The following is a 26,139-nucleotide window of genomic DNA, read 5'->3' as shown; positions in this document are numbered from 1 at the left end:
AATGGAGAAAGATATAGGAATTCAGTTTGTTTTAGTGAAGCTGGACATGTGAAAGTGCTGTCCAAGGCAGCTGACCGGGACTGGGTGGCTCCAAGACGCTGCACACTCTTCTCTATGGGTGGAGAAGATGATGGAGAGGACAGTGATACTGTCTGAAAATAATGACCTCCCTACTTTCTGAAGCACTGAGGTGGAGGGCTGTCGCAGAAAGTCAACTATATATACTTTAGAAAGTTTTTACACTGCACATTCAAATGTAGTCGTTTCGCTTTGGTGTATAACATTTGTAGAAATGCCATTTTCTGGTGCTGATGAGAAGGACATGTAGAGCAGGTGTTTCTCAATCCTGGTCCTGGGGACCCAACGGGTGCATGGTTTGTCCATAGCACTACCCACCTGAATCCATGAATCAACTCCTCAAACCTTTAATTAGCGATATCAGATGTTTGTCCCCAGGACCCCGACTAAGAAACACCTGGCATAGAGTATGGTGGTTTCAGTCTTAGTCTTAGGACTTATGCTCTCAGTCCATTTTGCTGTACAGGCTTTTGTCAGCGATATGGTTTAATCACAGTAGCTTTGATCAGGACTTACAATAGCTTAATTTGATAAGTCCCTCTTCCTGCTGTATTTTATCCCCATGATGTAGCCGGCTGAATGACTGCAGGCCTGGGCCTCGTTCTGTGGTCTGAGAATTCTGTCAGTAGCTCAAGCTAACTCCTCGGGGTCTATTTTGAGCAGGCACTTGAAAGGACGGCATGATGTCTTCCTTTTGGGACCTCCCTGAGCCATCAAAGTCTTGGGTCTGTTGACAGTTTTTAGCCTGTCCTCTTTGATGACATCAAACACGGTAGTAATTTTCTGCCGCTCAAAATGAAGAGGAGCACGCACCAACCTCAGAGAGGTGGGTCTAGCCAACTGCATTACATACCACACCCCTGATGTGTGCGCACACACACACACACACACGTGTCCTGTTTAGTGTTTCAGGCCAGGCGTGAACAGAGTGGTAGGGCATGACTGTGGCAGTGGGCTCACTATAAAACACATCATTAACATTGACAGTGTCCCAATGAATTTGACCACGATGACGAGGGCTTTGACCTGCTTTCAGCACCCATTGTCAACCCGCCAAAGCAGTCTGTTGTGGGTGCTGCTAGTAGGCCCCTCCAGATCACAGTGAACCGATGGGTCTATAGGAGTACCGGGAGCTGTTTCCTTATCCTGCAGTGTATTCATTCAGGATGCTTCAAAGGCCCCAGCCACCCCGATTCCTCAGTGCTAGGAGCTGGTCACTGGCTGGAGATCAACCAGTTCCCTCTACCTCAGTTTTAGAAATGACCCGAAGAAAACACCACCAAACAAATCAAAGTGTTGGGAAAAGGGGAGACTAGTTTGTTCCCCTGGGTCTTCCTCTGACTGTGGTTTTGACCTGAATGCCAAATGTGGAGGGCTGAGCCGGTCTTGTTTCTTTTTTTTTTAATCCTCTTTTACGATCTCTTTGTGTTGTGATGAAAAGGCCTGGGAGTTTTCTCTCTCCCTGTCAGTGAAGAACTGTGAAGTGCTGGAGTAGTTCAATTCAGCACTCTGTCAATTATCTTCGTCTTTCACCTCTCAATAGAGGGATGGAGGGTCAGGGGGGAGCAGTCTCCCTCTTTCTGCTATTCTCCCTTATTTTTAACCATGTGTCTTCCCTGTTTCTTCCCAACTTTATCCTTTAAAGACAATCTGACAATAGCAGACAGGCATAAATGACAATGCAGCTGAAACTTGATGGCTGTAGGGAAAGAGTAATGAAATACATTTAGTTAGGTACTAAAGCTTTGCCTGGAGGGCGGACGTCAGCTGTGACACATCTAAACCAGAACTGAGGTGCGTCAGCACTGTGACACATCTAAATCAGAACTGAGGTGCGTCAGCACTGTGACACATCTAGATCAGAACTGAGGTGCGTCAGCACTATAACACATCTAAATCAGAACTGAGGTGCGTCAGCACTGTAACACATCTAAATCAGAACTGAGGTGCGTCAGCACTGTAACACACAGAACTGAGGTGCGTCAGCACTGTAACACACAGAACTGAGGTGCGTCAGCACTGTAACACACAGAACTGAGGTGCGTCAGCACTGTAACACACAGAACTGAGGTGCGTCAGCACTGTAACACACAGAACTGAGGTGCGTCAGCACTGTAACACACAGAACTGAGGTGCGTCAGCACTGTAACACACAGAACTGAGGTGCGTCGGCACTGTGACGCACAGAACTGAGGTGCGTGTTTAGTGAGACTGTCGGCCTGTGTGTTTAGTGGGGCTGTCGGCCTGTGTGTTTAGTGGGGCTGTCGGCCTGTGTGTTTAGTGGGGCTGTCGGCCTGTGTGTTTAGTGGGACTGTCGGCCTGTGTGTTTAGTGGGGCTGTCGGCCTGTGTGTTTAGTGAGACTGTCGGCGTGTGTGTGAATGCCCAGAGTGGAGGGTTGATCTTATTGTAAGTGGCATCCCCATCACTCTCCCTTATGAACACGGTCGTTGGGGGAGACTGAATAATCACCATGGATACAAAGGTAGCGGGGCCATCACACTCTGAGGGAGAACGAGCATCATCTATCAGAACACTGATGAACTGGGGAGGGAGGATGGATGAGACCAATACAAGAGAAGGGAGGGATGGTGGATGAGACAGGGGTGAGACAGACTACAAGAGGAGGGAGGGTGGGTGAGACAGACTACAAGAGAAGAGGGAGGGTGAGACTGAGCTGAGACAGACTACAAGAGAGGGTGGATGAGACCGACTACAAGAGAAGAGAGGGAGGGTGGATGAGACCGACTACAAGAGAAGAGTGGGAGGGTGGATGAGACCGACTACAAGAGAAGGGAGGGAGGGTGGGTGAAGACCGGTGGTTATTATCATACTCTTGTTACTGGTCTCATTCTTGTGTGTTGATGTGGGATTGGTTGTGTGTGTAATTTTGATAGCAGACACTACTGCCCAATGATCGCCTGTGGACGAGGTTAGATGTGTGTGTAACTGTGTATACAGCTGTTCTGTAAGCTACATTGGTAACACCTCACCCCTCTCACTCAACCTTCTGCATTGTTCCCAAGGCAAGGACAGGCTCACAGGCAAGATTTGGCCTGCTCCTCTCCACCTGCTCTACCTCCTCCTACCTGCTCTACCTGCTCTACCTCCTCCCTTTCTTTCAAGTCTAACCCTGTCCAGGCCTGTTGGAGAATCCTGTTAGGTAGCTTTAGTGCATGCAAGCAGGGGCACATTCACTATATTACAATGGTTCTGATGCTACACAAATGCTGGTGTGGCAGTAGCCTGTCTTGTCTCTCCAGTGACTGTGAGAAGAGACTAATGGGACAGTAAAGCGTCTGATGTACTAGAAATGAGTGGCACTGTGCTCAAACATCCATATACTTGACTGTGCATTAAGGAATGAGCCTGTCGTGGATAGTTTAATATCCTGTCTTAAAAGAAACACCATTTATGAAATACAGTGGGCTATATCCGAAGATCTAAATCTTTCCAGCTGTAATGGGATCTTTTATGTGGTGTAATCGTGTGGCTCCGCTTCTCTTGAGTTATACGGTCCTGTGTGGCAGAGCTTCATTGCCCTCTCATTAAAGAATAGTGTCGAAGACGATATGATAAAGGAAATGTGTGAACCCAAGTGTCATTCCCCCTGTGGGTCTGTCTCTAGAACACTCCAGTGTTTTGACTGCCAGCCAGCCAGCCAGCCAGCCCAGCCCAGCCCAGCCCAGCCCAGCCCAGTCCTATGTTTAACCACCGGCCCTTAGCTAAGTTTCACACAGCAAGGGTTTAGCAGTTGTCTGTCTCGCTCTCTGTCGCTCTCGCACTCTTTCACCATGAATATGTAATCAGGCCATTACTATGCAACGTGCATTTTTAAACGACGACTACCTCCTCACAGTAGAATAGTGTTACTATACTATTTACCTGCAGGTCAGGACTTCAACAGAAGGGAGACTGTGATTGATTCGGGCTCTTGTTTATTGCTCCTCCAGGTTTGGATTGAAAGAGGTAGACCTGGGCTGTCTCAACACAAGATGTAATGCATCAAAAGTAGACTGTTTTTAGTATATCACTTTTCACAAATGATCATATTTGGAGACGAGGTTGACTATTGTAGAACATTTAGTGTTATTGTGTGAATTACTTCTCTCCCTCTTGTTCTTCTGTGCGATCATCTCCGTTTCATGTTTACAAGGTGGCGCTTCCGTTGTTTATTTGACAGTTGTTTCCCAGCAGCAGTGGTTGAACTCTGGCGGAACGTTCTAAACATAGACGCTGAATTAGGATTTGTTTCATTCCACTGGCATGTGGGACCCAGAGAATTTCATTAGGCTGTTATGGGAAGACTTGATGGAACAGAACACTGATAGACTGAGCACACCTGGCCGGCTCTCATAAATATAGTCATTTAATATAGTGTTGTGTTCATAAATATAGGCATTTAATATGGTGTTCACCTCATAAATATAGACATTTAATATGGTGTTCACCTCATAAATATAGTCATTTAATATGGTGTTCACCTCAGTCACACACACAGAAACACTCCCCAACACGCAGGCAGTCAGTCACACACACAGAAACACTCCCCAACACGAAGGCAGTCAGTCACACACACAAACACTCCCCAACACGAAGGCAGTCAGTCACACACACAGAAACACTCCCCAACACGCAGGCAGTCAGTCACGCATACAATACATGTCTGAATGTACGGATACATGCTCACCCTTCCATGTACATTCAGCTGTAAAGTAGTTTGTGACTGTTCACCTGATTCCTGTCCTGCATGGTGAACTGGAGCATGCAAACTCCCTGCAGACAATCAGTCTCTCGGTCTTAGGTCTAATTTGGGGTTGATGTGTAACTTACTCTTCTCTCTCTTTCCAGGGGGACTCCATGAAAGATGACGGAGGAGGTGACAGTTGTAGCCAAGTGGGACTACACGGCCCAGCAGGACCAGGAACTTGACATCCGGAAGAATGATCGGCTTACTCTGCTGGACGACAGCAAGACTTGGTGGAGGGTGAGGAACGCCTCAAACCAGACTGGCTACGTCCCCTCCAACTACGTAGAGCGCAAGAACAGCCTGGTGAAGAAGGCCTCTCTGGTCAAGAACCTCAAAGACACACTGGGTAAGAGGGTTGGGGCTGACTTTATCAGTATGTTGGTGACAGTGGTGGTAGTTTGTCAGTGTGTTGGTGTCAGTTTGGCGGCGGGGGTTATTGGTATGGCGGGGCGGGGGTTATTGGTATGGCGGGGCGGGGGTTATTGGTACGGCGGGGCGGGGGTTATTGGTACGGCGGGGCGGGGCGGGGGGGGTTATTCGGGGGTTACGGTACGGGGCGGGGTTATCGGGGGGTTATCGGTACGGGCGGGGCGGGGTTATCGGTACGGCGGGTTATCGGCAATGCGGGGTTATCGGTACGGCGGGGTTATCGGTACGGCGGGGGGAGGGGTTATCGGTACGGCTGGGGGGGGGGGGTTTATCGGTACGGCGGGGGGGGGGGTTATCGGCGGGGGGGTTGGGTTATCGGTACGGCGGGAGGGGTTTATCGGTACGGCGGGGGGGGGGGGTTATCGGTACGGGCGGGGCGGGGTTGGGGACGGCTGGGGGGGGGTTATCGGCACGGCGGAGGCAGGGTTATGTTGGCGGCGGCAGGCGTGGTAGTATATCAGCGTTAAAAAAGAGGGTTATTCCTCCTCTATTTTGTCAATCCCCTCTACACAACCGCTAGATATTGATGAGGTCATTATTAACCCTTCTCCTGAATTGTTTGTGTGTGTCCCACTCGGGTACTGGGGCTGGATGTGAGCCTCTCTTACTTTACAGACCAGCATCTCAGGAACCGTGTTCAGCTGGCCATCTCCGAGTTGACACAGCTTGATTATCCTCACATTAATATTACAAGCACTCATTCACGTGTGACCTGTGAGTGTAAAGGTCGTCACCTGTCCCAGGTTTGTCAGCATTCCTCTTCACAGGTTTCCGGTTGGAAAAATTCCTAGTTTAGAATTAAGGGTTCAGGATAATGCGTGTAACGTCATGAAAACTGCTCCGCACGCTACAGGATTATGGTAGATTAAATGTTATCCAAGATGTTTACTGAACATCCATGGATGATCAAACTTGATCCTGTCTCTGGGCTGGTGGAGACTGAAGAGACGTTGTCCTGTTATCTCTCGCCATCTCCTTGCTCCCTTTCTCCCTTTTTTTTATACCTTTTCATATACTCATATACATTTTGCTGAACTGTGAACTCTTGCGTGCACCAGAGAGAGAGACATAGGGAGTTGAGCACACAGGGCATTAGTATGGAGTTGCCCCCCCCCCCTTGTTGCTGTAACAGCCTCCACGGTTCTCGGAAGGCTTTCACTAGATGTTGGAACATTGCTGTGGGACTTGCCGCCATTCAGCCACGAGCATTAGTGAGGTCAGGCACCGATGTTGTACGATTATCCCTGGTTTGCAGTCGGCATTACAATTCTTCCCGACGGTGTTTGATGGAGTTGAGGTCAGGGCTCTGTGCAGGCCGTTCAAGTTCTTCCACACCGATCTCAACAAACCATTTATGTATGGACCATTCTTTGTGCTCTGCGGAATTGTCATGCTGAAACCGGAAAGGGCCTTCTCCTAACTTTTGCCACAAAGTTGGAAGCACAGAATCGTCCAGAATGGTGCTGTAGCGTTAAGATTTCCCTTCACTGGAACTAAGGGGCCTAGCCCATTACAGTTGGCACTATGCATTGGGGAAGGAGGTGTTCTCCAGACATCAACTAAATCATCACTCCAGAGAATGCGTTTCCACTGCTCCAGAGACCAATGGCGGTGATCATTACACCACTCCAGCCGATGCTTAGCATTGCATATGGTGATCTTAGGCTTGTGTGCAGCTGCTCTGCCATTAAAACCCATTTCATAAAGCTCCCGATGAACAGCTCTTGTGCTTCCAGAGGCAGTTTGGAACTCAGTAGTGAGTGTTGCAACCAATGACAGATGATTTTTACGTGATACGCGCTTCAACACTCGTTCTATGAGTGTGTGGCCTACCACTTAGTGGCTCACCCGTTTTGCTCCTAGACGTTTCCACGTCACAGTAACAGCACTTACAGTTGACCGGGGCAGCTCGAGCAGGGCAGAAATTTGACGAACTGACTTGTTGGAAAGTTAGCATCCTATGACGGTGCCAAATTGAAAGTCACTGAGCTCTTCAGTAAGGCCATTCTAGTGCCAATGTTTGTCTATGGAGATTGCATGGCTGTGCGCTCGATCTCATACTTGATTTCACACTTGAAATAGACTAATCCACTCATTTTGAAGGGGTGTTTACATACTTCTGTGCATATATAGTGTACGTCTTCTCTGCTTGTGGGAGAGCGAGAGAGAAGTTTAGATCGAGAGAGAGAGGCGCACACAGACATACAGAGAGAGGGAGGGGGGAGGAGGCTATGTGAGGGGATGGGTAGTCTGTTTCAGACACAAATATTCCCCTCTGCCCGAGGGACGGCGCCATCAGACTGTGGGCCAACACTGCACAGCCTGTCACTGTCACTCGCCAGCACTGAGTCAGGACTGTGTGTGCGTGGGGAGTGCTCACAATGTGCACAGATCTTCATTCTCTTGCCATGAATCTCAAAATATTTCTAGCAATAAGAAAACTAATTCTAGAGGCACTGAACCAACACTCATCAACAAACATTCTCACCTTCTCTGCTATCCCCTACACACTGTTATTCTGACACCAATGTGAGTGTATCCATAATTAAAGGGATGTCTCTATATGCCCGTTAAAGATGTGGCTGAGTCATTGAAGTCCTGTCTGCAGGCCAGTAAACCAGCTTCAGAGTGAGGTCTCTAACAAAGCAAGGCACTTGCCCACCCACCAACCATCAGGGCATGACGCGCTAGCCTGATGGTGTTGCAGCCTGTGGTGAAACCAAGAAACGACTAGCTATCCGCGTCTGTTATTGAATTTTACATTATGGCCAGGTTCTACTTCAACCCCTAGCATTTCAAAATGTTGTATTTCATCATAAATCAATGTTTGGATGGTGAGGGTTCGGCAGTAACTTCTAATGCGTCTTATTTTGTGTGTGCGCACATGCATGCCGGCCCGCCTAGTAAAGTAAGCACTCGAAGTTACGGTTCCTCTTTTTCCAGTCAGGACTGCATGTTTCGCCGTGTCCTGGGTTGTTCTTCCTGAAGGGAGAAGCCCAGTAGCATTGATACAAAATGGCTGTGCAGGGGGCAACCATCTCCCCACTGACCCAAAATGGCAACGCCACTCATCCATTGACAGCTACTGCAGGCCAATAAAGGGCAAATGTCTCCACGCTGAGCCAAAATGGCTCCCTCACTAGTTTATTCTTGTCTTTTTTTCTTTTTTTTTGACCCATTTTTCTCATCTCTCAGACAGATATAGGGTGTACAGTACATACTGTCATCGTGCCTGTCTGCCCATAATGTTTGTGAAAACATAACTCGCTGAATGGTTATGGACTGAGCACATACAGTAGCACTGTGTGTTAATAGCATTGCTTTTACTGTAGCAATGTTTTAAATATTTGACAGGCCACAACCTTTCAATGGGGCTGGGAAATAATTTTATATATATATATATATATGTCAATTATATAGAACTTTTAGAGCCATGACATCATTTTCTGGAACAAGCTGTTGTAACACAGTCAACTTAGTGTAGCAAGTGATGTCAATTAGCCTATCAGAAGCTTTTAGAGCCATGACATCATTTTCTGGAATTTTCCAAGCTGTTGTAAGGCACAGTCAACTTAGTGTACAGAAGATTATTACACTATATATGCACTGTATACAATATATATAAAGTTTACAAACACACACACACAGTTGAAGTCAGAAGTTTACATGCACTTAGGTTGGAGTCATTAGCTTGTTTTTCAACCACTCCATCATGGGAAAATCAAAACTTCTTGTTAACAAAACTATAGTTTTGGCAAGCCGGACCGGGAGGTTAGGACCTCTAAATTGTGCATGACACAAGTCATTTTTCTTGGTTGAGTTGTGTATCGGAGGACACAACCTCTCGTCTCGATCCCGAGCCCGTAAACAATTGTTTACAGACAGATTATTTCACTTATAATTCACTGTATCACAATTCTGGTGGGTCAGAAGTTTACAAACACTAAGTTGTTCATCCTTGGGAGCAATTTCTGAAGGTTGTCTCCTAGAGATGAATGTACTTTGGTGCGAAAAGTGCAAATCAATCCCAGAACAACAGCAAAGGACCTTGTGAAGATGCTGGAGGAAACGGGTACAAAAGTATCTATATCCACATTAAAACGAGTCCTATTTCGAAATAACCTGAAAGGACGCACAGCAAGGATAAGCCACTGCTCCAAAACCACCATTAAAAATTTGCAACGATTTGCAACTGCACATGGGGACAAATATTGTACTGTTTGGAGAAATGTTTTCTGGTCTGATGAAACAAAAATAGAACTGTTTGGCCATAATGACCATCGTTATGTTTGGAGGAACATGGGGGAGGCTTGCAAGCCAAAGAACACCATCCCCACAGTGAAGCACGTGGGTGGCATCATCATGTTGTGGGGGTGCTTTGCTGCAGGAGGGACTGGTGCACTTCACAAAATAGATGGCATCATGTGGAGGGAAAGTTATATGGATATATTGAAGCAACATCTCAAGACATCAGTCAGGAAGTTAAAGCTTGGTCGCAAATAGGTCTTCCAAATGGACAATGATTCCAAGCATACTTCCAAAGTTGTGGCAAAATAGCTTAAGGACAACAAAGTCAAGGTATTGGAGTCGCCATCACAAAGCCCTGACCTCAATCCTATAGAACATTTGTGGGCAGAACTGAAACAGTGTGTGCGAGCAAGGAGGCCTACAAACCTGACTGTTACACCAGCTCTGTCAAGAGGAATGGGCCAAAATTCACCCAACTTATTGTGGGAATCTTGTGGAAGGCTAGCTGACACTTTTGACCCAAGTTAAACAATTAAAAGGCAATGCTACCAAATACTAATTGAGTGTATGTAAACTTCTGACCCACTGGGAATGTGATGAAAGAAATAAAAGCTGAAATAAATCATTCACTCTACTATTATTCTGACATTTCACATTCTTAAAATAAAGTGGTGATCCTAACTGACCTAAAACACGGAATTTTTACCAGGATTAAATGTCAGGAATCGTGACAGTTTAAATGTATTTGGCAAAGGTGTATGTAAACTTCTGACTTCAACTGTGTGCGTGTGTGGATATATTTATATATTTATTTATTTATTTATTTTATATATAAAGAACTTTTTCAATTTAAACCTCTTAACAATATGGTAACTACAATGATTATGAAAGGGAACACGTCCACTGCCTCTCAACACACTTGTGTATTTAGTATAAAAACTACTGACTCCCCTGTGTCATTGTACGAACTCCTCATGACTCTTTCCGATTGCCCTGTGCATTGGCAGGGTTGGGGAGTCATCCGTTACACAAACCAACCATCTGTTACCAGATTAGAAATCATCCTGAAAAAACAGATGACTTCTAGGCTTACCTTTAATATTGATAAAGGATGTTTACAACCAACTCTGACACTTTTTCTCAATGACATTCAAGTTTCTACGTTTGTTCTGCCTGAGCGAGTCTGACCACAAGTCCGAGACCACTACATGATGACACAGCAATGTGTTTGATCAATAATAGATCACAGGAATTAATCTTTATTTATTTTAGGCTACAGTTCAAGCTATGTCTTCCAATGCTGTGACTGCTGTCGGCATCCAAAGAAAATACATACAACTTGAATAAACGCTTGTCAGGAAAGACGACAGCAATGGTTTAGCCGACAGGCGATACTGTATGGCAATGGAGGAAGAGGAGGAAGAGGGCCATCCTCAGTGAATTTCACCAAATGATTGATTCAATGTTTTGTCAGTAGCCTCAGCAGCACTCTGTAGGGTAGCACCATGGTGTGGTCGGAACACCGCTTGCTTCCTTCCTTCTCTGGGTACATTGACTTCAATATAAAACCCAAGAGGCTCATGGTTCTCACCCCCTTCCACAGTACTTACTTACAACTTCCGGAGGACGTTCTCCAACCTATCAGAGCTCTTGCAACATGAACAGACATGTTTTCCACTCAATCAAAGGATCAGAGAATGAATCTCGTACTGAAAGAAAAGCTACAGCTAGCAGGCACTGCAGTGCATAAAGTGTGGTTAGTAGTTAACTCGGAAAGACAATAGTTGAAGAGTGAGAGGGAGAGAGCAGAGCGAGAGACCCACAAAGAATAATTTGAAAACAAATTTGTTAAACTCCAATATCTATTGGGTGATATACCACAGTGTGCCTTCACAGCAGCAAAAACAAACCTGCTCCTACTGGCTTTTGCCAGATTCTGCCTTCACTCTCCTGAAGTTGCTGGTTATAGGCTGCATGGGGAGTCAGCAACCTTTCTCACGTGGAATGCTGGTTTATCTTAAATGTCACGCAGATTGGTAGAAAGGTTATGGTTTTCATAAGCACATTTCTGTGGAAGAGTTTCATTTACTTTGTCTTTCTATCTCAATCATTGTCATGTGGTTCATCAAAATTATATCTAAACGATAAGGATACAAACCTAAAAAGTAACTTCACTTCTATTTCCATTGCCAACTATGTAAAAATAACCTACATAAAGCCAACAAATTAATACAGTGCAGCCTACAGGTAGAAAATACCCTGATTTAAAAATAAATATCATATTGGCTACGCATGGCCTATCTGCAATGAACTTGAAACATTGTATAAAATATGCTGGGCCATCAGAGTTTCCTAAGCCAGTGAGCTTGGGACAGACACAGCTGTAGGCTATTTGCGCAAGGGAAAAGAAGTCATCAGGTAGGCCTGTTCTATGATGGGCTGGAAAGATGTTTCCAATACATTGAGGAACTGTTGTCATTCTCAATGGATGTAAAAACAGACTTTGTTTTCTTGCTGTCTGAGGATACTTTGAGATGCTCCACCGCTCATTAGTAGTGCTGCATTAAGCCAATCAGAAACACTATCTGATCTCCAAATGGGCACATTTATATGCCTACATTTGCACGCAGGACAGGTCGCCTATAGGCCTACTTCTACGTATAATCCAGTGCGTGTCCTTACTCAACATTGACAGAAGCGCTCCAAACAAAAGACCATACCTAAATTGGAAAACCCCCTAAAAGGAATTAAATAAATCAACTTGTTTCTCTCCCGTATATGTTGTGTGCTCTGCAAACAGTGTGTTCACTCCAACAACGAGAACGTTAGACTGGAATAGTTATATATTGAATGCATTAACAGAAATGACTGTAATCTAACAAACATTATAGATTACAAATTATATGAATTGATGGTAAATGTACTACTGGTGACATATGTAATGGGGAATTGACACTAACAATCAAATGCAAATAATTCACACAATGAAGTTGACTGTGACTGTTCACAAATTGTCAGGAGAGAGCACATCCCCGTAGCCACCGCAATGGATTAGTATCCTGAGATGGCCGTGAATCAGACATGTCTCCTGTGCCATAACAAAATATATATTTACCTACCTCATGAAGCTGGTGGAGAGAATGCCAAGAGTATGCAAAGCTCTCAAGGCAAAGGATGGCTACTTAGAAGAATCTCAAATATGAAATATAAATTTAGATTTTAACACTTTTTTTTGGTTACTACATGATTCCATGTGTGTTATTTCATAGTTTTGATGTCTTCACTATTATTCTACAATGTAGAAAATAGTAAAAATACAGAAACCCCTCGAATGAGTAGGGTGTCCACACTTCTGACTGGTACTCGACCAACAGCCTATCGCCTAAACAATTGACCAGTCGACTAATTGGAGTCAGCCCTACTGATTACAATTGACAGGTAATTAGTAACTAACGTATTACATTTTAAGTCTCCTACCTCGGGCTGTTGCGATGACCGTATTACCGCCACACCGGCAGTCATGAGTCTTAAGGCAGTCAAATTCCATGTGACCGTTTAGTCACGGTAATTAGGCTTCTCCAAGCTCTGATGCTGACTGCCTGGTTCTCAGCACTCTATTCTCCCTCTAATCACTCCGACATCAATGCAAATCTAATCAAAAATCTAATCAAACACTTAGAGTCCATGAGCTCATGTTGCGCAACATTTCTATAGGCTATGTGCAATTGCGTGAGTGATGAAAAAACGAGGATCCCATCAGCTTTCTATAGGCTAGGCCTACTATATTTATTTATTTCTCAACTTTAGTAATATTAAGCACATTACTTATCTTTGCAACAGGAGTATAGCCTACCAGGCTGGTATGAAAATGAACCACAGGAAAAGCATCCTCCATTCGCTATTTAAGTGCATAGATGACCTTATTTTTATTTCTGCCCCTGTTTTGAGACAGGTGCATGATAATGATCCATTCTAAATCAAAACAAATTGCACACATTATTTAGTATATGTGAAGACAAGCTTAAATCAAGAATTGTCTGATGGGTGACAGCCTAGCTGGCAGACATAAGCAGCACGTGAGTTTCAAGTTTGGGGAAGATCATTTTCACCATAAAAATTCACCTTTTATAATAAATGCATTACATGGAACAATCGCATTTGGGGTCACTTGATAATGGTGTTTTTCGCTAATGGAACATTCGTGCTTAGGGTGCATTACAGCCATACAAAGGGGATGCCGCTGTGAAATCCGAGGCATTATCAAGTGCTTGTCAAATTGTGAATGAGAGACTGATGAAGTTTGTACAGCCTCCGCAAAAAAACAAAGCAGAGCTCATTCCTTTTCAAGCAACTTCTTTTCAAATCGTTAGTCTCATCATGCCACCTTACAATGTATTAAAAACAAAACATAGCCCAACATTTGCAGAACAACTAAAGTTACATTAATAACTCTAAATTAAGCTTATAGGAGTACCTATTTCTTTGTTAACCTCTCAACAAAAAATAGCCGCATGGTCACACTCCCTCAAATCGTTTGGAGAAAATGTCCTTTATTTTATTCAGCATTGTTAAATTTTATTCAGCATTGTTAAATTTCATTCAGCTTTGTTCAATTGTATTCTTCATACTATAAAATAATGCCACGGCATTCTAAGCAAATCTTGTTTGTTTGCTAAATGAACTAGTGTAGCCCACAGCCATATGGCCTAGCCAGATCAGAACCTAACATAAGGACAACTCAGAGTATGCTATTCTGTTCTTCTGAAATAGACTACATTTTCTTCATATCATGCTTCTTTAGACCTGTCTAAAATAAATAATGGATTTATTGTGAAGTTGTAGGCTATATTTAATGGATTTATTAGACATTTTTAAATATAGATGTTCCAAAGGTCTGCATCAGTGGCTTGTTGGTGATTAGTGGAAGCCAGGAGATGCTAAATGTGTTTGTTGATTAGCAATCAATTATCGTGAGACTGACAGTTATTTGCTTGACAATCACCGGCTGAGTAAATTTTGTGACCTCCACAGCCCTAATCCTACCCACCCTGTTGATATGCCAACCTCTGCGTCACTCGGGGTTGTTATTAAACATGCTGAGGTAGGGTTGTCATGGGTCAGGCTCCAGTGATGAATGAATAAGGATGGGGGGGAGGGGGGAGAAAGATGGAGTGTGGAAGGAGGGAATAGACTGTTCCACTGCCAACCAGCAGACCAGAGCCTTGAAGTGGAAATGAGGGAGATGGAGCGTGTGTGTGTTTCAGCTGAGCTGGGCTGTGTGGGTCTCGGGGGACTTTGTGTCTGCTGCCCTCGGCATATCTCTGCTCTCTACCCTGAGGCAGTCGACAGCTCAGTCTCTCCACGGGATGGCTTGAAGTAGGCCCAGGAGGAGAGGTTTCATGTTGTCACATCAAGTGGGGCAACACACACACACTAATGAGTTGTTCCACCCATTCAGTGCCTTTTGAGAAGTGTAACTTTTTTTAAACACTTTGAATGCATATGAAACTAAAAGAGAAATATCTCTGCAATTGTTAATGTCATGCCCCCCCCCTCCATTCTTGACTTTTCCTAAATAAGTATTTAACACATGTTAACATTTGCATTTTGATATCACAAACATAATTTGTGTTTATAGGCAGTTTTTAGGAGGACATTTTCCTGGAGCGCCAATAAAGGACTTTCAAATACTCCTCCAGACTCACATGCACGTAAGACGTTTTGGTATATGAGGCGGCAGGGTAGCCTAGTGGTTAGAGCGTTGGACTAGTAACTGGAAGGTTGCAAGTTCAAACCCCCTGAGCTGACAAGGTACAAATCTGTCGTTCTGCCCCTGAACAGGCAGTTAACCCACTGTTCCTAGGCCGTCATTGAAAATAAGAATTTGTTCTTGACCACTTGCCTGGTTAAATAAAGGTAAAATATATAAATAAAATATACGTGTTCTGTTCTATATAGTATCACAGAGCAGGTTCAGAGGTTTCCAAAACACTTAACTCTCAAATTGAAGAGTAACATAAATAACATTGCGTACAGTAACATAAATAATGAAAATGCTGTTGTGTTCCTTTGAAAGATATTTTTGCGTATTCTAGTGTTAGATTAGCATACAGTGCCCTTGGAAAGATATTTTTGCGTATTCTAGTGTTAGATTAGCATACAGTGCCCTTGGAAAGATATTTTTGCGTATTCTAGTGTTAGATTAGCATACAGTGCCCTTGGAAAGATATTTTTGCGTATTCTAGTGTTAGATTAGCATACAGTGCCCTTGGAAAGATATTTTTGCGTATTCTAGTGTTAGATTAGCATACAGTGCCCGTATTCTAGTGTTAGATTAGCATACAGTTTGGAAAGATAGTATTCTAGTGTTAGATTCTAGTGTGGAAAGATATTTTTGCGTATTCTAGTGTTAGATTAGCATACAGTGCCCTTGGAAAATAGTATTCTAGTGTTAGATTTACATTGGAAAGATATTTTTTTTCAAATGCCCTTGGAAAGTATTCCTCTTTACTTTTTCAAATGTGTATTACGTTACAGCCTATTTCTAAAATAAAATAAATCCTCAGCAATCTACACACAATACCCATAATGACAAAGCGAAAAATAAAATACAGAAATACCTTAATTACATAAGTATTCAGACCCTTTGCACTGATACTCGAAATTGAGCGCTGTCTGATGCATCCTGTTCAAATTGATCATCCTTGAGATCTTTCTACAACTTGATTGAAGTCCACCTGGAGTAAATTCAATTGATTGGACACGATCTGTCAACTGTTGTAACTGTCTATATAAGGCCCCACAGTTGACAGTGCATGTCAGAGCAAAAACCAAGGCATGAGGTCGAAGGAATTGTCCAGGATTGTGTCGTGGGTACAGATGTGGAGAAGGGTACTAAAACATTTGTACAGCATTGAAGGTCCCCAAGAACACAGTGGCCTCCATCATTCTTAAATTGAAGAAGTTTGGAACCACCAAGACTCTCTTGGGCTCCAGAGTGGTGCAGTGGTCTAAGACACTGCATGCCAGCTGCATCACATCCGGCCGTGACTGGGAGTCCCATAGGGCGGCACATAATTGGCCGAGCGTCGTCCGGGTTTGTCCAGGGTAGGCCGTCATTGTAAATAAGAATTTGTTCTTAACTGACTTGCCTAGTTAAATAAAAATAATTACAGCTGGCCGCCCGGCCAAATTGACCAATCAGGCTAGAAGGGCCTTGGTCACAGATTTCCTCTGGACATTGGAGAACAGGAGGACAACCATCTCTGCAGCACTTCACCAATCAGTCCTTTATGGTAGAGTAGCCAGACGGAAGCCACTCCTCAGTGGCTTGTTGTACATGGACCTTGACTCTTCTTTTAAACATTATGGTCTGTTCAATATTCCTGTCTTGTTTGCATTTGTCATCCCCTTCTGTCTGTCTTTTTTTCCCTCGATCTTGCCCTCTTTTCTGCCCTCTTTTTCTGTTTCTCTTTTGCTTTTTCTCTCTCGCTCTCTTTCTCACTCCGCCCCTCTTTTCTGTGAGTTCTGTCCTGTGATGTCTGGTCTTCTGTGTGTTAGTAACAGCTGCCAAGGGAGCCTCCTCCCTCCACCTCTCCTCACCCATTTCTCTCTCGCACAACAAAGCAGGAGGAAAGTTTAGTGCCACTCTGTGTGAACCCAATAACTTTCTGAGTGAGCTGTCATCGACAGAGCTGTGACCTGGCTCTACACTGCAACACAAACACTGACACACACAGTTGTCACTTTTCCCTGTGTTGTGACTAAACTAATTACAGCATTGGGAATGTGTGTTTGCAGTGGAATCTAATTGTACTTACTGCATAACTAACAGAAGAACTAAAGTATGTTTGGTGACTTTTATTTAAGATGTAATTGGTTTGTACAGTAAGAGCTGCTCTGATGGGGTCTGTCTGCCCAGCATCCAACCACCGGAGCCATTAGTCATCTGTATGTCAGTCACCCATCTCCCTAGGTGTGACAACTGAAAGCATCAGAACAACTTTTAGTTGGCCCTAGCTAGCGCTCAACATGAGTTACAACAGGTAAATAATCACCATGGAGGAGACAGGAGAGAGCTTGCTGTCTTCGTTGTGCAGGAGATGGAGGCAGGGAGAGGAGATGGGTAGGTGTAGAGGCAGCTTTGATCCCTTGCCTGCCTGTCAGTACCACAGCAGAGCCATGCACCAGGCTGTCTGCTCCACTTTCCTCCCGAGCTCGAATGTACTATTTTCAGCTTTTTGAGGGGACTTGGTTAGCTGAGCTAGAGCATGTCGGTGGTGCTGAATGCCTGGTTTAATGAGATGGGAGTTGTGACACACACACTGGCAGTTGTGATGTGTGTGTGTGTGTCACTGTATGCTAGTTTGAGAGAATTACTGTATGTAGTGCATGTGTGTACAATCTTGCATGTACGTGGATGTGATTGTGAACATGAGTTTGAAGCTGTTCTGGCTCATGGAGCCCTATTATAAAACACTGTTGGTGTTTCCTTTATTCTGGCAGTTACCTGTATGCGTTTGTTTTGTCCTCTATCTTAAGTGTTTACTCCCCAACTGGGCCCAGAGTGCAGCCTGAAGCCTCAATTTAGTGCCCCAACCCCTGCCTTGTCTCCCAGTGTCCTGAATCAGATTTGGCTCCTTCGGTCTTATTTACTTTCTCAGTACCACTGGAGTTATAACTTGTGTGTTTTCGGGTTGTGGATATGAAAGATGTTTATATTATGGCATTGTTGAATACTCGTTTCTGATTAGCCTGAAGGTGTTTGGCGGATATATTGGAATGTGGTTAATCGAGGTTATTATCACATCAATAGAACGGGTTACCAACATATTCAGATAATGATTGACATATTTTCATTAAATTTTTATTTAGATTAATTTATTCATACTTTCATCCTTCCACCAAATATAGTCCTGACACAGATCTAGGGTTGCTACCCAAGCCGGCTGGTCGTTCGTTCGATCAGTCTCTGGCAGCGACCCAGTCGTTCATCCTAAATGTTCTATTGTCATACTGGCTGGCAATGTTCTTATACCTTGCTTGCTAGCTAGCCAACTACGGCTAACTTAGTCACGTTAAACACCGCAGCCAGAATAACAGCAAAGTAGCTGCATGTTTAAGCTGTTTTCTAGTGACATTTATTTGGATACATTCATAAGAATGAGTTAATGATGAGCGAATTGCTGAGCAAAGAAAATGTTTTCTCTCGTCAGAACAATGTTGTTCAGAGGAGCTAGCCGACAACACAACTAACACAATCACTGTTGTTCGGAGGAGCTAGCCAACAACGCAACTAACACAATCACTGTTGTTCGGAGGAGCTAGCCAGCAACGCAACTAACACAATCACTGTTGTTCGGAGGAGCTAGCCAACAACGCAACTAACACAATCACTGTTGTTCGGAGGAGCTAGCCAACAACGCAACTAACACAATCACTGTTGTTCGGAGGAGCTAGCCAACAACACAATCACTGCGGAAGCTAACACAATCACTGTTGTTCAGAGTAGCTAGCCAACAACACAATCACTGTTGTTCGGAGGAGCTAGCCAACAACGCAACTAACACAATCAGCAACTAACACAATCACTGTTGTTCGGAGGAGCTAGCCAGCCAACAATCAACACAATCACTGTTGTTCAGAGGAGCTAGCCAACAACAACACAATCACTGTTGTTCAGCAACTAACACAATCAGTCGGAGGAGCTAGCCAGCCAACAACACAATCACTGCAACTAACACAATCACTTGTTCAGAGGAGCTAGCCAACAACGCAAATAACACAATCACTGTTGTTCAGAGTAGCTAGCCAACAACACAACTAACACAATCACTGTTGTTCAGAGGAGCTAGCCAACAACAACACAATCACTGTTGTTCAGAGCCAACAACACAATCAGTTCTAGCCATCACAACGCAACTAACACAATCACTGTTGTTCAGAGGAGCTAGCCAACAACACAATCACTGTTGTTCAGAGTAGCTAGCCAACAACACAATCACTGTTGTTCAGAGGAGCTAGCCAACAAGCTAATCACTGTTGTTCAACACAACAGATAACATAATCACTGTTGTTCAGAGGAGCTAGCCAACAACGCAGATAACACAATCACTGTTGTTCAGAGGAGCTAGCCAACAACACAACTAACACAATCACTGTTGTTCAGAGTAGCTAGCCAACAACACAACTAACACAATCACTGTTGTTCAGAGTAGCTAGCCAACAACACAATCACTGTTGTTCAGAGTAGCTAGCCAACAACACAATCACTGTTGTTCAGAGGAGCTAGCCAACAACACAATCACTGTTGTTCAGAGGAGCTAGCCAACAACACAACTAACACAATCACTTCAAACTGAAGCAGGAAAGACTGCAAACAAGCTGCATTTAGTTTCATTTGATCTGTTTTCCATTGAAATGTATTTCGTATATGTCCTTAAATGATGCCTATTCATGATTTCGACTGGCTGAGAAACTGTCCGTCCCGACTCCTGACCCCTACACGTTCATTACTGTTGGACAGCCAGAGATTGTTTCAATATTAAAATTCAATGTTGGAAATGTCAGAGACCGACAGCAAGGTTTATGCAAATCGCTATTGAAAACCAATTGCTAGTCTAAAAGAAATGGGAGAAAATGTCTAGATAGTTTTTACATTAGAGATCAAATTTATAAATTGTATGGCTGGGCTGATGAGACAGTTGATTGCACATTGAGATGGATCAGAGTAAATAGGCATAGCTTTAGCCGGTTGTCACTTCAAATCAAATTGTATTGGTCACATACACATGGTTAGCAGATGTTAATGCAAGTGTTGTAAAATGCTTATGCTTCTAGTTCTGACAATGCAGCAATATCTAACAAGTAATCTAACGATTTCACAACAGGTGGAATACAGTTTTAACCAATCAGCATCCAGGATTAGATCCACCCGTTGTTTTATTCCCTATAATGAACAATAGAATTCACTCTCTGTAGTTCATTCTTCCATGTTTGAGCTGCTTTTCAAGCAAGTCAAATTGAAAACATTGGCATTGTGGTTTAATTAGCTAAACTAGCAAGTCTGTGTTTGGTTACCAAGGCAACTACTGAGGCTTTCTAGTTAACTTGGTAGCTACTTCAATGGATGTTAAATACATTTCGAGAGGCAACTGTGTTCAATTATAGCCATGGTATAAGAGAGATAATCAGCTTGGGGATCTATGCGTTCTCTTTAAAATAATGCAACTCCTAGTTTATTATTTTCCATAAGACGCATAACCCCTTGTTAATTATTCCTTACTTAGTATCTGGTTATACAAGTGTTGTAGTACCAGTCGCTGCCAATACTGCCAACTAGAAGAAATCCACAGTACTTTTTATTCAATCCACTTGCAACACCAGACATGTTGTCTTTGACTGGTTCTCTAAAATAAAATGAAATGTCATGGTAGGTTAGCTTAACATACTGATGTAGTGATTTCTGTCTTTGTCTCTGTCTCAGGACTGGGTAAGGGCAGAAGGAAGCAGAGTGCCAGTGACGCCTCCCCCACGCCCAGCACAGATGCGGAGTACCCCTCCAATGGGAGTGGCGGAGGAGTGGCTGAGCGGGTCTACGACCTTAACATCCTGGCTGTGGTCAAGTTCTCGTACGTGGCGGAGCGCGAGGATGAGCTGACCCTAGCCAAGGGGTCACGGGTCACGGTGATGGAGAAGTGCAGTGACGGTTGGTGGCGGGGCAGCCAGGGAGGTTGCGTGGGCTGGTTCCCCTCCAACTATGTCCTGGAGGACTCCTCAGAGGGTGAAGGGGGTAGAGGTGGAAGGGACTCCCCAGGTTATCCAGGGAGGGGCAGGGAGGCCACGATGACCAACGGGCGGGCGGGAGGTGGTGGCAGCCGGGGTGGCGAGGGCGGTGGTGCGCTCCAGCTGGTCCAGACTCTGTACCCGTTCAGCTCAGTGACGGAGGAAGAGCTGAACTTTGAGAAAGGAGAGGTGATGGAGGTTGTTGAGAAACCTGAGAACGACCCAGAGTGGTGGCGCTGCCGGAACACCCGCGGTCTGGTGGGCCTGGTGCCCAAAAACTACGTGCTGGTGCTGAATGACACCAACGGGCTCCCGGGCTCCCCGCCCTTCCGCTGTCGCCACCCGGCTCCCCACAGATCGGCCACGTGGCCCCGGCGTGCGAGGGCAAGTTTGCAGGCAGGGACTGGTACTATGGAGGGGTGACCAGACACCAAGCAGAGCTGGTCCTCAACAAGAGAGGAGAGGAGGGGGATTTCCTCATACGTGACAGCGAGTCATCGGTGAGTGGGGGAGGAGAGGATGAAGGAAGGGGAGGGATTAGGGAAGGAAGTAGACCATGGTTTCCCAAACACTGCCCTGTGGGAAGGGGAAGATCTCAATTGCATACTCCTAATGCCCCTCTCTGACCACCACCTCCAATGGGTTTTGAGGAGGTGATGGGGAGAGAGGGCGTGAGGAGTATGCAATTGAGATCTTCCCAAGGATAAAATACTAAATTGGAGGATAGGAGATATACAGTATCTGCACACATGAACAGCTATTGACCTGTGATTTATAAATGAAGTCATAGTGCCCTCTGCTGGTGGATAGTTAGTAGGGTGTTTGTTGGAGATGTTTCATCTATGTTGTGTAAGTGAACTGACTCTCACTCTCTCCATCCTTCTCCCTCTAGCCCAGTGATTTCTCTGTGTCTCTGAAGGCGCCTGGGAAGAACAAGCACTTCAAGGTGCAGTGTTCAGAGGAGGTCTACTGTATCGGCCAGCGCAAGTTCAGCTCCATAGATGAACTGGTGGAACACTACAAGAAAGCCCCCATCTTCACCAGTGAACAAGGAGACAAGCTCTACCTGGTCAAACCGCTGCCCGAACCCCAGCTATCCTCAACATGCTGAACTTGGGGAGAGACCTTACTGTCTGTTTTAGCCCAGTCACATAGTTTGTATTGGTTCTGTTTCCTTTGTTAGTTAAAAAAAATTGAAATGTAAACCCTCTCCAGAGGTTCTGATGATTTCTAAAGGAAATAATAAGTCCACTAAGGGACCACTGTAAACACTCTTTAGATTTGTTCTTCTTCCTTTTGCCTAATCCTCATCTATCCATCTCTTCCTCTACCTTCATCCTCATCTATTCATATCTTCCTCCACCTTCATCCTCATCTATCCATCTCTTCCTACCTTCATCCTCATCTATCCATCTCTTCCTCTACCTTCATCCTCATCTATTCATATCTTCCTCCACCTTCATCCTCATCTATCCATCTCTTCCTCTACCTTCATCCTCATCTATTCATATCTTCCGCCACCTTCATCCTCATCTATACATATCTTCCTCCACCTTCATCCTCATCTATCCCTCTCTTCCTCCACCTTCATCCTCATCTATCCCTCTCTTCCTCCACCTTCATCCTCGTCTATCCCTCTCTTCCTCCACCTTCATCCTCATCTATCCCTCTCTTCCTCCACCTTCATCCTCGTCTATCCCTCTCTTCCTCCACCTTCATCCTCGTCTATCCCTCTCTTCCTCCACCTTCATCCTCGTCTCTACATATCTTCCTCCACCTTCATCCTCGTCTATCCCTCTCTTCTTCCACCTTCATCCTCGTCTATCCCTCTCTTCCTCCACCTTCATCCTCGTCTATCCCTCTCTTCCTCCACCTTCATCCTCGCCTTCATCCTCGTCTATCCTCTCTTCCTCTTCCTCCGCCTTCATCCTCGTCTCATCCCTCTCTTCCTCCGCCTTCATCCTTGTCTATCCCTCTCTTCCTCCGCCTTCATCCTCGTCTATCCCCCTTCCTCCGCCTCATCCTCGTCTATCCCTCTCTTCCTCCGCCTTCTCGTCTATCCATCCTCATCTATCCCTCTCTTCCTCCGCCTTCATCCTCGTCTATCCCTCTCTTCCTCCGCCTTCATCCTCATCTATCCCTCTCTTCCTCCGCCTTCATCCTCGTCTATCCCTCTCTTCCTCCGCCTTCATCCTCATCTATCCCTCTCTTCCTCCGCCTTCATCCTCGTCTATCCCTCTCTTCCTCCGCCTTCATCCTCGTCTATCCCTCTCTTCCTCCGCCTTCATCCTCGTCTATCCCTCTCTTCCTCCGCCTTCATCCTCGTCTATCCCTCTCTTCCTCCGCCTTCATCCTCGTCTATCCCTCTCTTCCTCCGCCTTCATCCTCGGAACTCAACTTCGAGAGAGAGATACTGTCAATGTGCCACCTGCTTACTGTATTGCTTTTCTATTGGCACTACACTTATTGTTCTGTTTTTCAATTGGCCCCAGCTCTACACTACTGCTATTTGATTGGCTCCTGCTGTACACTAATTGCACTGTTCTATTGGCTCCAGCTCTACACTACACTTAGTTCTCGATTCAATCTGGATGACTGAAGCATTACAGATTGAATGCTAGAGATGTAAAGGTAATTTCTGATTTGAGCTGACAGGATGCAGTGTTTACCGTGAATGCAGTCTCCGCTAATGCGAGAACATATTCTTTCAATTTAAATCACGCTTTAACGCTGAACTTCCGCTACATGAATTGAGCCCTTACTGTATTCATTGGCCCTCGTGCTGTTTTCCAATGAAATCAGGTCTTCAGGCGTTCTCCTCTCAATATGTAAATGTAGCTGATGGATGACACTAATTCGAGAGTAATATGTTCTTTTGTTTTTATATACTTCTTGCTACGTGTCGGTCATGGGGTTCTCAGCTTTTATTAGATATAATATATCTGAATGTCATTGAGCGTTGTTATTTCATTCTTGTTCCCACTGTATGTATATATTCAGAAGATGTGCATATATGAATCGTTTTGATCCAACCTATGGTACTGTACCACTGATCACGTGATGAGAATTGAAATGCGTATGTTCAATAAAAGTTTTTGCAGAATAACTCTAATCATAAGCCGTCTGCCCTTTCTGTCTCTGACGCTGTATCGTGAGACAGGTGGTAATTACTGCTGGTCTCTGGGAGTGGATGTTATTATTCTACACTATAGTTAATCATAGAACTGTGTGTTTAAATAGGGTCTGTCACGACTCCCCTCAGTCTAGTATAATCACCACATACATGGCCTTTACTCTTCCTGGCTTTTCCATTCTCAGGATCTTCTCTTGCTGAACCTGGCTACCACAAAACATGAACAATCTACCATTTTCAATGAACTGAGCTAATTTCACTTCACCTACCTCTTTCTCTATGGCTAGTTAGTTAGTCTGATAGGGGGTGAGGCCATGTGGTCTCATCAAACACTATTTCCACTCCCAACACATTACTCTTGATTCATACCTTGGCTCTCTTTATGCTTTCTTTACTAGATGCTCCACTGCTTTCTGTATCATGATCTCTCTTCTTCCTATGGCTTTCCAGTACTGACCATTCCCGTCCTTGACCCTCATTCTGCCGCTCCATACCATCAGAACTGACACCTATTGCGTTCCCATTCCAGCACAGCTGTTTCTTCACCAACTTTTCCTTCATTTCGTCTCGATCCATCATTGGTTAACACCATCTGCCACAGGTCTGATGACACCTACCTGTCAACATGCAGTTTGACAGATTGATTGAACTGGATCGACTGGCTTGTCTCAATCTGATCAGAGTATATCATGAATAGCTCCTCACAGACAGTCTGTACAAATTATTCAGATAATTGTGAAAGCGTAAACCGACGTCTGATTTGTCCTACACTGACACACACAATGACAACCTTGTCAGACATGGATTAAGGGCTCGATTCAATCAGATCCACTTTAGCCAACATCTGCATAGTGGCTGTTTTGATGGTGTTGGAGGTGGAACTGCGTTAGAGCTGTCAAATCCACAAGCGGCTCCTGTCATTATACTAAAGCTGACTGCACGATTCGCACTACAAGTTCGAACACTGGAATGTGAGATGTAATCTACACCTCCATTAAAATTATATAAATCATCATTGTTTTTGTTTTGAATGATTTTTCAATTTAAGTGTAATTATTCTATATAGCCTACATATTCTCGTTCTGAATTTCTAACACGAATGGGGTGGGTACGGCTTCTTGACAATGATCGCAAGAGCAGCAGCTCATTGTTATACAGTTATACCTCCCACACCGCCAAAACATCCGCTATGTAGGCAGGGCAGTGGCTGTTCTACCGCCCTAGGCAAGATCAAATAAATTGCTGCCCCCGACAAAACTAGAATAGTCCCAGTAAGAAAATTACGTTTAAAATAAAATACGTATTTTTGACAACGTTGAAGTTACGTTCATTTTAGGTTCTGAATAAAATCTGAAAATATGTATTTTCCCGGACATTGAAATAAGGTTCATTTTCGGTTCTGAATGAAAGCTGAAAAGATCTATTTTAAAGATGTTGAAAATACGTATTTTCTGTATGTTGAAATCGGTACATTTTTGGTTCTGAATGAATAGTTGAATAGACGTCTATGTTCTAAAAACCAACGTCCGTGGAAATCAAGGCAAAGTCAGATTTTTTTTAAAGTCCAAAAGGCTTCGGCATCATTCCGTGCTAACTGAGGTGTTGCCTCAAATAGAATTTTATGAGTGCCAATCTATGTAGTAAACATATTTCCAGCCTCGTCCAGAAATCTGTTACCAACTTTCACTGGAGACGTGTTTGTCGGTGATGTGTATGCCG

The 26,139-nt window shown here is 44.4% G+C and overlaps 1 protein-coding gene across 1 annotated transcript in view; it reads left to right on the top strand.

The window, feature by feature from the left end:
* Positions 1-22,704, top strand: part of nck2a (NCK adaptor protein 2a) — a 44,595-nt gene extending 21,891 nt beyond the window's left edge. Inside the window, 4 exon segments of the mRNA XM_064944052.1 lie at positions 4,928-5,172; positions 20,989-21,635; positions 21,638-21,787; positions 22,180-22,704. Coding sequence (XP_064800124.1) covers positions 4,944-5,172; positions 20,989-21,635; positions 21,638-21,787; positions 22,180-22,398 — 1,245 coding nt within the window. The 5' untranslated portion in view covers positions 4,928-4,943 and the 3' untranslated portion in view covers positions 22,399-22,704.
* The last annotated feature ends 3,435 nt before the right edge of the window (positions 22,705-26,139 follow it).

The sequence above is a fragment of the Oncorhynchus masou genome, chromosome 29 (assembly GCF_036934945.1).
Source record: "Oncorhynchus masou masou isolate Uvic2021 chromosome 29, UVic_Omas_1.1, whole genome shotgun sequence".
Taxonomy (NCBI): Eukaryota; Metazoa; Chordata; class Actinopteri; order Salmoniformes; family Salmonidae; genus Oncorhynchus; species Oncorhynchus masou.
This window is presented reverse-complemented; position numbering and strand designations above follow the sequence as displayed.